Source organism: Opisthocomus hoazin, chromosome 15, assembly GCF_030867145.1.
Source record: "Opisthocomus hoazin isolate bOpiHoa1 chromosome 15, bOpiHoa1.hap1, whole genome shotgun sequence".
NCBI lineage: Eukaryota > Metazoa > Chordata > Aves > Opisthocomiformes > Opisthocomidae > Opisthocomus > Opisthocomus hoazin.
This window is the reverse complement of record NC_134428.1, coordinates 11478943-11491314: the sequence shown is the minus strand read 5'-3', so window position 1 is coordinate 11491314 and position 12372 is coordinate 11478943. Positions and strand designations below refer to the sequence as shown.

The following is a 12372-nucleotide window of genomic DNA, read 5'->3' as shown; positions in this document are numbered from 1 at the left end:
CCCAAGTTTTCCTCTTGGAAAATGAGGACTGGAGCAGTGCAGAAGTAGCTCAGCTGTTGTCCTGGAGAAGGGCGGTGGTCTTGTATGCGCCTGTCACATACAAGTGTTGTAATACCAGATACAAGCAAAATGTTGCTAATTGTGTATGTATTTCTGTGTGGTAGGAGTGCAAAACAAGAGCCTGCTTCTTGTTTTCCTAAGATATATGACATTTGTGGAAGTGAAAATTTAGCGTTAAAAATGCGTATCTTACATTTCTCCACAAGTCTGCTTTTGGCGGTGTGACAGCCGAAATGTGTCTCTTAATGACGCTCTTAATGACATTTCATGTCAGTACAGAGAATAATAAGGTATAACGTCAAAGTCCATCGTAGTCAGCTAGGTTATCTTGAGGCTTATGAATAGGATTTTATCAGAATGTAGAGTTTTTCATCTGTATTTCCTTCTACTGAAAAGTGCTTCATATAATTATATGAATATGACTGAAAAATCTTGCTTATTGTTTAGATATTACCTGAGTAGCTAGATCACAAATGAAGTATCCTTCGTCATGTATACAGCTTCTGCAAAGTGGTCTACACGAGAGCTGGACAGACAGTGACGCACTACGTAAGAGCTACTGGAACTTCAGCGCTGTCTGCCTGGTGGGGAAGAGCCCCTGGTGCTCTGCCCCCGGGAGCTTTCCTCCCTGGCTTGTGCTGTGCAGGACGGCTGCACGGGTTCAGGCAAACTGGTGTACGGGCTGGGTATGTCTTTGGTTGCGGAGAGATCTTCACAAGCCTTTGCAGAGTTTGTGAACGTGCCGCTCTTCCTTTGGTCCAGCCAAACGATGAGGAAGCACCGCCGGCGGGGGAATGGGCTGCGGGGCCGCGTGTGGCATCCCACTCTCGCTCTGGCAGGCGCTTTTAGACCACTCGTTTTGAGGAAATCCTCTCTTTGCGTGCCATATCCAGATTGCCGAATGTTTTAAAGAACGTCTGCAGTCAGTGGAGCGTAAAACTTTAGTATTTCTGTGTGGAGGATGTTAGAAGGGTTATACAGTACTGTAAAATTACGTAAAATGAATAATTACTCTTATGTTAAATATTATATCCAAGTTAATTGTGTTAGAGTTAACTATTTTTACACTTAATCATGCTTTTTCTTTGATTTAATACAGTAGTACTTTGTAAATTACATACAACAGTATATTCTTGTTTTTTCTTGGAGTTGCATACATTCTTAAAATTCTGTGCATCTTATTTCTGTGTATTCTGAGTTTCCTCTGTCACTGCAGTGTACAGCTGCAGGATAAATAAGGAATAGTAGCAGCAGTAGGGAGTATAATGTTTCTTGAGTTAATGATAGGTAACATTATGCTAAACAGAAAGTCTGCTGGGATTGAGTGGTCGGATACGAGTCTGTCAGAAAAGGAAAATTAACATACTATAACCTCAATGAAGTAGCATTTTAATCACTATGAAGTCTAAAAAGTCAGAGTTTGCATTTGAAAAATCACAGTGATTTCAAATTGAGAAACACAAGTATCCCTGATGGAGGAAACCCGAGAGACTTAATTTTCAATTATTCAGTTAGATTTTGTTGACCATGAATAAGTTTCACTGTGACCTTACAAGATGGTCCTAAATCAGACATAATTTTTGACAATATAGGCTAATTACTTAAAAAGTGCTTCTCCGTAGAGATTTTTAAGGAACTCTCAATAACAATAATTTACCTTGTGTTGTACTTGGAGGTATCTTTGATCTTGCATAAAGAAACACTGGCCAGAAAGGGTAAGATACAGTCGTTTTAACATATAATTTATGTGCCTATGCTACCTTTTCCATAGTATTTTTGTAGGGATATGGTTCATTTGATTTCATAAACAAAAAGAAACTTGCATCTTCAGCTCAGAAATTGATTATTGCGGGGTTTTTTGGCGGTAAGACAGTTGCAGTTACTGCTAGGAGCTTCAGTTGTGAAGCTGGAGCTTACTTGGAAGGGTATTCTCCTAGTGATGGTCCCCACTCTGAGAAGACCAAACTGCAAGTGTGTTTTCTGCTGCTGCTTGTCACGTTTTCAGATTCTGGAGTTGTTGGGGTTTTTTACCAGTATGTGCGATATTTGCAACACTGCCTGACATGCTTACAGAACATCTACCTTTCTGGCATTTATTGAATTGGATGAAAAGTTGTTTTGGTTTCGGCTGCCGCCGGCAACAAAAAGCACCACGCGGCTGCCCCTCCCCTCACCGCGGTGCGGAGGAGAATGAAAAGAAAGAGGCAGAAAACTGTTGGGTCGGGATAAGGGCAGTTTAACAGAACAGCAAACAGAGGGAACAGCAACAACAACGGTACAAATAAGGAGCAAAACACAACAACGAACCGCATGACCCAGACAGCCGCTCTCCCGAACAGGACCGGCGCCGCGTGCTCCTGAGCCTCGAGTGAGTTGCCGCCGCGCCGCCCCCGCCACCGGAACCCAGCGTGACGTCACAGGGTATGGAATACCGGGCTCTGTTTGGCCAGGTGGGGTCAGCCCCCACCCCCCAGCTGTGCCCCTTCCTGGAGTCCGGTGAAAATTAACCCTGTCCTGGCCAAACCCAGGACAAAAGTATATTAAATTTAGCTATGGTGTATTTTGGTAATACATAGACCTAGGTATGTATTTTGTTTGAAGACTCAAAATACGTACAGTATTTCTATTTTCAAGAATATTTGTATCAGAGAGTACATACTACCATTTGCACATGGAAATGAAAAATGCATGTAGGGAGAATCTGTTATGAAAAATATAGCTAAGGTTACTGTAACTTCTACAATTCAATGAATAATTCAGTAAAATATTAGATGTCACCAGCTGCTCATCAATAAGAAAAAGTGGCATGGAACAGAGTGTTACCCTATTCTAAGTCAAAACTACACGCATGTATAATGTATTTTGGATAGCTCCTTTTGTTTATGTATTTTATGATCATTTTTCTTTTGCAAAATTGCTTGAAGTTTTCAACTGAAAAATGTACAAAAAGTAAATCACAGTTGTGTGTTCCTGCTGAAGCAGAAACCGATACTGGGGAAAAATTTGAACTATGGCATAGTAATTGCATGTCTATTTTAGTAGGTAAGTTCATAACGCAAACATAGGATTTAGGTTTCAAATAAATTGTGAACTGCCTGGAAATTTTTACTGTCCATTGAATGATTAATAAATAAATAATAAAATCTTTGGTGGCATTTGTCAATCAATAAGCAGATTTGGCTGTTTAGCTTTGTATTAGAGTAAAAGTGCAATTATCACCCAATAAGGTATGCAGCCCTCCTTGTGGAAGCCCAACTAATGCATTATCAATTTTTATTTTTTGTTACAGCACTTGAATCTTAAAGCCTAACTTCAGCCTTCCTTGGGTGCAAGGCACAAATATGATCTTCCCTGAGTCTCTCATTTACAGTATGACTTAATTTTTCTTTTCCTAGGAAACTACACAGAAGCCCCATGCAAGTGGTGCCTATTGTTTTCATGATCGGAGCCTTCTCTCAGTAAGTGCACTGACTTTTATTGTTGTTTGTTTATTTTATATTCCTTGGAATTTGACTGAAATCTCTGTTGTGCTGTAGTAATGAACTTTGGACTTCACAACTTGGCACGCTGATGCTGGATTGCAAGACTAATAGACCAGAAGTACGAGGTCTGATACCTTTTAGTCCTCAGTGAACAAGGAGTTGCTAGTGATGTGTAGAAAAGAAACTTCCCTGTTTCTGGCCATAGGTTAAAGTGCTTTTCTCTTGTGTTTCCCTTTTACGTGTTAGGGTTGTGTCACTATCAGATTTGTTTTACTTCTGGCTGATTCCGTCAGAGAGGAATTAATATGTACATAGATTAGTCAAGGACACTCTTGTCCCTTAGAACAGCTATGGATAATTCAGCATGATTTCCTTTTTAAACGCATCCGTAATGTCAGAATAGGCAATATCAGGAGATAAGCTCCTAAATTTATATGATGTGTAAAAAAGTATTTGTGCTTATTCATTTTTCACTTTTTTGCTTCCTGAGAAGAGGATTTCACATCCAAACTATTTGTGGCTCTTTCATACTTGGAAGTTATTTTTTCTTGTGAAGTTTGTTGGTTTAGCCTATAGGAAACAATATTGATTAACCACTTTTTAATCAAGGTATAACTAATATAATAATAATACAGAAGTATCAGAAAAAAATAGGTGTATGATTCTGGACAGGTGTGTATTTGGTACTTCTCAAACAATTTTTAATCATCCTCTGCTTACAATAAACTGCAATGCTCTAGTATTTTGTATTGGGTAATAAGCACGGCTTGTTCTGTGTTGGGCTGACTGGATATATTTATGTTTTGTATACATTTGTAGTTATACTTTGTTCTATGTGTAGAAAGTAAAGAAGTTGCACATGTGTACTGACAAAATAATAGACTAGATTCACTTTTTTATTGCAATGTATTAGTATTAGTAGTTGAGTTCTGCCCCAGCACACAAAGTTTGGTGTCATTGAAAAAATTAGACATACAGTCCTTGTTTGGAAAAAGAAGAGTTTTATATTTATTCTCCTACACTGAACGCAATCTTCCTCTTAATGTCTTTGAAAAATGATTTTATTATTTCAAAAAGACTGCCTGGCTTACAGGATTTAAAAAAAAAAAACAAAAACACAAGCCTGTTCATCTTGAGGACAGAGTTGAGTCAGTTCTGGAGTGCTCAGCGTGCTTGTTGCTTTTAGCTTTTCCTCTGTTACAAACAGTATTTTCTATCACAGGATAACCGTATAGCTCTTAGCAGAATTTGATGCGATAGACAGCTTTTGTTAGAAAAATTCTGGTAAAGATTGGAAAGCTGAGGTTGGAGTTTCTAACCCATGGGAGGCAGCAGTCCCCGAGATAATTATTGGCATGTTTTTAGGAAGCTAACATTAATTTGACTGTGAATACAGTGCTGCAGTATCTATAAATGTAGTTGAAGGAAAAGATATTCATCTTCCTTCAACAAGCTAAAGCGGAGATTTGGAACATATGACAAGAAAGAAGAAGAAAATACTCATTTGGAATTTGGGGAAGGTTTAACGCTGCCAAATCTCAATGTGCATAATTGGTTTTATTATTTTCCCTTGTGATCATAACCTAACCAGCACAATGAATATCAATCAACTTCTCGGGCTAAGAGGTCATTCTTTTTTACCAAGCTGAGACTGAAGTCCAGCATGTTGCCTGGTAACAGCCGATGTAGATGAGTTGGCTCCTAAGCACACCATATGGCTGGGCGTTATGCCCTATTCACCCGTGACATGATGTACACATGTAGTACATTACTGATTAGAAAATGGTTTATCCCATTCCCTTATTTAGAAGAAGCGTTTAAAAATAGTGATACTGATCCAACACAGACGTGTTAAGATCATGGAACTGTATGTAATGAAACAAATTTCTGTCACAAGTGTCAAAAAGCCCATGTAATAATCACAGTAAATTTTGTGTTCAGTGTGCTTCAGCTGAATTTAAGTATAATTTCTATGGTTGTTTTATGGTATTTTTCTATTTCGTTTTGATAGCCAAAAATGTTGAGGTCAGTGTAGTTTTAACAGCTGGATTACAAAGAAATCCTGCATTTTAAAATTTAATTTTGTAATATAGTTGGTTGACTCTACCAGATAGCCTATGGATTTATTTGGCATTTGCCCTTCTGTGAATTGTGCAATGTTGTCTACAATCCTCAACTAAAGCAGCAGTGCATTGAGCAAACCAGTAAACAAAGCAATAAAAGACAGTTCCAGAAAACAACAACTGAAAATAAACACAACAGGCAAAGGGGATAGAAGTGTTCAAATATACAATGGCAAATCAAGCACCAGGAGTGACTGGCAGGAAGTTTGTAGCGGAAACAAACATGAAACTGAGATCAGCAGAGTCCTCCTTCCTTCCCGTAACTGGAGCATTTTTCCCATTGCAGTGTCCCAAGCTGGCGTTGGCTCAGGTGGAAACACCGCAGAGCGCAGTGTTAGGCAGCAGCACACACCCGATTGCCGGGCTCTGGCTGCTGTATGCCGGGTCATGCTGAAAGGCAAGAAATGGGGTTGGTCTTGTGGGTAATGGCAATGATTTGAACAAGGGAAGCCGAAGATCACGGCCTGGTATCTCAGTTCAGAAGACTGCATGGTTAGCAGTGGTTATATTGCATTTCCCTGTGTCTAGCTTATTTGGAAAGATGAATTTTTGTGCTTAGTCCTCCCCTGCATAACTCCTTTGTCTAGCAGGATAGGGAGCTCTTTGGCAAAGAGGAAGCCATTTCTCTTTGGCATTCCACTGAATTCTCTTAAAACAGTCCATAAAAAAGGAGAAGAAAGCCCTTATCCTTTCCATGTGTTGCAGAAAGTTTATACAGTTGCTTTTTGAGTGAAAAGTTCTGTATACTTGCCCATGCTATTGGTTTTTCTTAGTCTTTGGATTGTGTATAGTTGCTACATAGCTTGATAAACATACTGTAGTTAATGATCTTGTTTAATTACTAAAACATTTCTTTGGCTAGGAATTTTTAAGGTAAGAGAGAAAGGATGAGACAGTGCTGCTGCTCGATGTTGAATTGGTAGTTGCATCCATTGGAAGATCTGCCATGATTATGCACATTTGAAACCCTGGTGGATGTAAATGCATGTATGCAAATGTGCTGTTGGTCTCAAAACGGTCTTACCGTCACTTCTCCTACAGTCCGTCCATGACACAAAACTAGTTGCCGCAATGGAAAGGCTTATAAAGCCTTATAAAGCCTTTGCTGATGACACCAAAGTGGGAGGTGTGGTAGATACACCAGAAGGCTGTGCTGCCATTCAGCGTGACCTGGATAGGCTGGAAAGCTGGGCAGAGAGGAACCTGATGAGGTTCAACAAAAGCAAATGCAGGGTCCTGCACCTGGGGAGGAACAACCTCATGCACCAGTACAGGCTTGGGGTGGACCTGCTGGAGAGCAGCTCTGCAGAGAGGGACCTGGGTGTCCTGGTGGACGACAGGTTAACCATGAGCCAGCAGTGTGCCCTGGCTGCCAAGAAAGCCAATGGGATCCTGGGGTGCATCAAGAAGAGTGTGGCCAGCAGGTCGAGGGAGGTTCTCCTTCCCCTCTACACTGCCCCTGGTGAGGCCTCATCTGGAGTACTGTGTCCAGTTCTGGGCTCCCCAGTTCAAGAAAGATGAAGAGCTACTGCAGAGAGTCCAGCGGAGGGCTACAAGGATGATGAGGGGACTGGAACATCTCCCCTACGAGGAGAGGCTGAGGGAGCTGGGCTTGTTCAGCCTGAAGAAGAGAAGGCTGCGAGGGGACCTAATAAATGCTTATAAATATCTGAACGGTGGGTGTTAGGAGGATGGGGCCAAGCTGTTTTCAGTGGTGCCCAGTGACAGGACAAGGGGCAATGGGCACAAACTGAAGCACAGGAAGTTCTGTCTGAACATGAGGAAGAACTTCTTGCCTCTGAGGGTGACGGAGCCCTGGAACAGGCTGCCCAGGGAGGTTGTGGAGTCTCCTTCTCTGGAGATATTCAAGACCCGCCTGGACGCGGTCCTGTGCAGCCTGCTGTAGGTGACCCTGCTTTGTCAGGGGGGTTGGACTAGATGACCCACAGAGGTCCCTTCCAACCCCTACTATTCTGTGATTCTTTGATTCTGTGAAAGGAAGGCGTTTAAACTCCTTTTCCCTAATTCTAGAGCTGTGTTTTCCTTTGAATTGTAAACATGTTGAAATAAGTAACAGAAAAATAGCTATTATTGCATTGAAAATACTTTATTGTCGGGCATTATGGGTCCTTTTTTCCCCCTCATTAAACACATCTTTTTAAATTGTTAATACAGTAAATCTATTTTCCAAAACAATATAGCATGATGCTGCAGAGGAATCTGCGGAGTTTAGTATGATCTAGGGATTTCTACCTGAGACTCATGAACAACATAGTTGTGGAAGAGAGCTATTATGAAATATCATAATTCTCTTAGAAATAAACTGGTATTATAACCTTTTTCTTATAAATGTATAAGGAAGAAAGTTTTTAATGATTGCATTCTTATTTATTCATCTCCCCGTATTCTAATGTAGCCTGAATGATAGTATTAGTCTAGAGAGTTGAATATTTTTAAAATTGCAGCACTTTGAGTTACTGATATCTGTGAATTACAATAAAAGAGGGCTGAAGAATGGTAGTTTGATAACGTAAATGAAGCAGTAAGTTCTGCTCCATTGCTTCGTCTGCGCTAGGATGGGGAGCTGTTTAGCTGTTAGTATGTGCTCCGTTGTCGCATTATTCATTGTTATTTTGCGAAATCTTCAAATATCTTCAGCAGTTATTGTAGGAATTCATTAAGGACCAAAAGCAGCGAGGCATTTACACAGTTCTAATGATAAGCCGGAGTATACTCTCATGGATGCGTTTTCTTCAGAAGAAGCTTAGCTTAGGTAGCTAAGCCTGACTTGTGCTTGAATTTTTTCTAGTGCTGGTGGAAAGTGATTCAGTTTTAGGTGGCTGATTTGTAATATTGCTTTTCCATTGGTTAGACACATGTTTAGTTAGATATGATCTTTAACTCTTTCCTACATAGGGAGCTGAATATACTACCTTCATTTAGTTTAGGGTTTTTGAAATCTGCATGTTCCAAAGTTTATGTGATTTCATTTCACACAGGTGAAGGACATGTTGTTTTCTTTTGTTGGGTGTCACTAATTTGAAGTTTATATCCGTAAAAATCTGTAATGATCTTAAAGTGCAGTATGCGATAGCAGGTGTATATGAATTGCTGTTAAACCAGTGCTATAATTTGTGATTGTACAGACATAAAGCCCTGCCCTTTACAATTTAGACAATGTGCTTAATCACTGGTGCAGATAATGATGTACGTATGTATTTGTTTAAGCATCTAAAGAATTTAGAAGTTAGTCTCTCAAAGCAGAGTAAAGAGCATAAGGCTTGCTGAAACTGAACAGGACATACTTTTTGAAAACGAGAGACAGACTCCTAGCACAAATGGTTTTCTGGAAATACTACCCTACATTATTGAGAACTGTAACTCCGTAGGGAAAGTTAGCTTTGTAATACGCTCTTAGTTGTACGCAAATATACATGTAAAGAAATATCCAATAATTTTTTTTTTTTCTCCTTCCTCTCTTTTAAAAATGCAGTCAGTGTTTCTTTCTGGTGGATTCCTCTGTGAACTTTCTAAATCCTTCATCTTTGTAAGTGGTGCTTTGAGTCTACCGAGTAAAAGCTGTGGGGGTTGAGTATGGATTAACCTTAGGATCTAACTTACTGTACGTAGCAGCCTGTTCTCTGACACTACTGAGATATTTCCTTCATAAACATTATTTTGCAGACACTTTCTTATCAGGCTTTATGAACATTTTCACATGCATGTAAACACTTAGCTTAGCATACTTCCACTGGCAGTTGTATGCACTCTGGATATTCTCCAGATTACAGCATTAAGATGTTTTTCATCGAGTTCATTTCCATAGCGTTGTGGCATTCGAGAGATATCAAGTCCCCAAATTCCTGTGAGATTAGTATGTGTCATTATCTCTTTATTACAGAAGGAGAAACCAGAAAATTGAGCAGGCTGACAGATGTGCCAGGAGAGGGAGGATAGCAGCGCTAGGATTGGAATTCATAGTTCTCAAATCCCAAGTCATTGCCTCTGTTACTGGGCCATCTTTCCTCCTACTCTCCCTCTAATCCAATACCCTTCATTGTTAATGATTTTTACATTTTACAAGTGAAAAAGAACTTAGAATTTCATGCTCTCTCCTAACTCATACAAAATTGAAAATTTTCCTCAAGAAAATCATGCAGTTATTAGTGAAGTCCTATCACTATAGCTCAAAGCTAATTGAAATTTAACAGTCCTCATGATGATCTGGGTCATGTCAAGGGTGTTGGCATTCTTCAATAAAGATATACGCTTGATCCTTTTTTCTTTTTCTTTGAAGCGCTTACAGACTTCTCTGACTTCTTCTGATAATGCTAATTATGCAAAGCGAAGGTACAGGCGTTGCAAGCACTTGGGTAGTTCAGTATAGCAAATGTTGTTACCTGTAGTGATGGCACTCTGGGCTTTGGGGTGTGCTGGCAGCCCAGGGTTCCTGGGGGGATCATTTCTGTCTTGCTGTGTTACTGCTCCCGTTTGTGAAAGTGTGTGTGTCGCCACGTCTTCGGTGCAGTTGCTGCCTGCGCGTAGCTGGTTCAGGAAGGAGTCAGGTCTGCGAGGGTGGCAAAGCGGTGAGCCTGCAGCAGTGCATGCATGCAGAATTTTGCAATAAATGCTTGAGAAATCAGGCCTATGCTCAACAGGGAATCACGCTATCCCTGCAGATGATGCATTGATAGTCAATCTAATGCCATAATATTTGGCTTTTTGTGCATCGTGTGTTGGCTCTGAGGTGCTGCTGAGCTAAGCCTGGGTGCAGTGCCGGGCACAGGTCTGCTGCTAGCACGTGAGTATTTCAGTGGGGGAGTATCTTCCCTGCTGCTGTTCATGGAAATGAAGAGGAGTTGTGGATTGTAATAATTGGATTCGATGTGGGGAAAGTTTAATTTCCTTGTTTTTTTTCCCTGTTACCTTTGAGGTTAGTTACTGAGTTGACAAGTCTGTGTTGTAACGTGTTATTCCTGTGTGGCTCGTGCACAACCAACAAACAACGTGCTATAGGAGAATTTTTACTGATCCTGCAAGGTATGTTAGAAATCATACAACCAATGGCTCTGTAAATTTTGAAATGGGATGGCAGTTTGAAAATGTCTCGTCATCAAGGAAGGAGGATACTGGGAAATATGAACAAATCTGTTGATGTAAGATGAAATGTTTATCCTTATTCTATGTAGTGTAAGAGATTTTAGAAGTTCAAACAGTATGTGAGTTTGACAGAATACTTTTGTATTTGGCAACATTTACTCTTCCTTCAGAATTGTTTATTACGCTCAGAAGTTGAACTGTACCTCTTGGAACTGCTTCTGACTGGACCTTTCTGGAAGCTCACTAGCAGCTATGGCAGTGTTCTAGCACTGGTCATGGGGGTTTAGCAATTTGTGCTTTCTCACCAAGTAGTTAAGCCTGTGTCTTTTATAGTATTGAAATGCATTTACATCTGTTAATGCATTAATGGGAGAGATTTGTCTGTGACCTACCAAAATCACTGCACGCAAATTATACAGAGCAGATTTGGGCAGATGGATCGAAGAACAGAGTTCTTGTCTGTGTGTGCAGAGGAGGAAAGCTGCCTGTACCACTCGGTGACAGACGGTGTGCTGGCATAATTTAACTTCACTCTAGAGAAGCATTTGGCCAAGTGCTTGTTAGATGAGGCAGCTCTCAGAGACCAGCAGACGAGTCATATAGGACTACCATGTACTGTATTTCAGTCTTGGATGTATCTTCTTTATACCGACAAAGTCAAGTAACCTGTTTACTGGTATGTGCTCGGTTGACCCTGCCTGGCAGGTCAGCCCCCACCCAGCAGCTCTCTTGCTGCCCCCAGCGTGATGAGGGAGAGAATTGAAAGGCTAAAAGCAAGGGAAAAAAATGTACAGGTTGAGATAGCACAGTTTAATTAGTGAAGCAAAGCTGCGTGCGCAATCAAAATGAAGTAATTAATGAATTCACTATTTCCCATTGGCAGGCAGGTGTTTAGCCATTTCCAGGAAGGCAGGGCTTCAGCACCTGTAACTTGGGAAGACAAATGCCATAACCATGAACGTTCCCCCTTGTTTCCTCCATCCCCTGAGCTTTTATTGCTGAGAACATCATAATGGTCTGCAATAGTCCTTGGGTCGGTTCAAGCCAGCTATCCCAGCTCTGCCCCCTCCCAACTTCTTGTACACCCTCAGCCCACTGGTTGGGGAGGGGGGTGGGGAAAAAGGGGGGAGGAAAAAACCTTGACGCTGTGCAAACAGTGCTCAGCAACAGCCTGACAATAGCAGTAACACTGGTGTGTTACCAGCACTGTTTTAGTCACAAATCCAGAACACGGCACCATCTGGGCTGCTATGGAGAGCATTAACTCTGTCCCAGCCAGAGCCAATACACTGTAAACCTGTTGGCTTTCTTCTTCTTCACTGTGAAGTTTCTTCTTCCTTCGTCTGCACACCAGAGGAATGGAGTTTTATGAGCACATGTGGCAAAGAGACAAATCAGTGCAACAGAAACACGGAGAGGGTGTGGTTTTGTTTGTTTGAGGGCTTGGGGTTTTTTTATTCTTATCTGGAGGGATATTTTGCACAGCTAAATGACCCAATTAAAAAAATAATATTGGGTCTACAATGAGAAGAGATTGATCTGAAATCCTTCACAAATTATGTTTTTATCAAGACCAAGTTGTTGTGTGCTATTGATTTTTAGATCTG

General features: G+C 40.8%; 1 protein-coding gene across 34 annotated transcripts in view; it reads left to right on the top strand.

Moving 5' to 3' along the window:
• RBFOX1 (RNA binding fox-1 homolog 1) overlaps positions 1–12372 on the top strand; it is a 1166109-nt gene that overhangs the window by 392212 nt on the left and 761525 nt on the right. For 33 of the 34 annotated variants that reach the window (XM_075435958.1, XM_075435955.1, XM_075435968.1 and 30 more), the window contains one exon: positions 3456–3518. The exons of the other annotated variant lie outside the window; for it this stretch is intronic. In XM_075435958.1, the coding sequence (XP_075292073.1) occupies positions 3456–3518 (63 nt within the window). The remainder of the gene's footprint in view (positions 1–3455; positions 3519–12372) is intronic. 34 annotated transcript variants of the gene reach the window in all.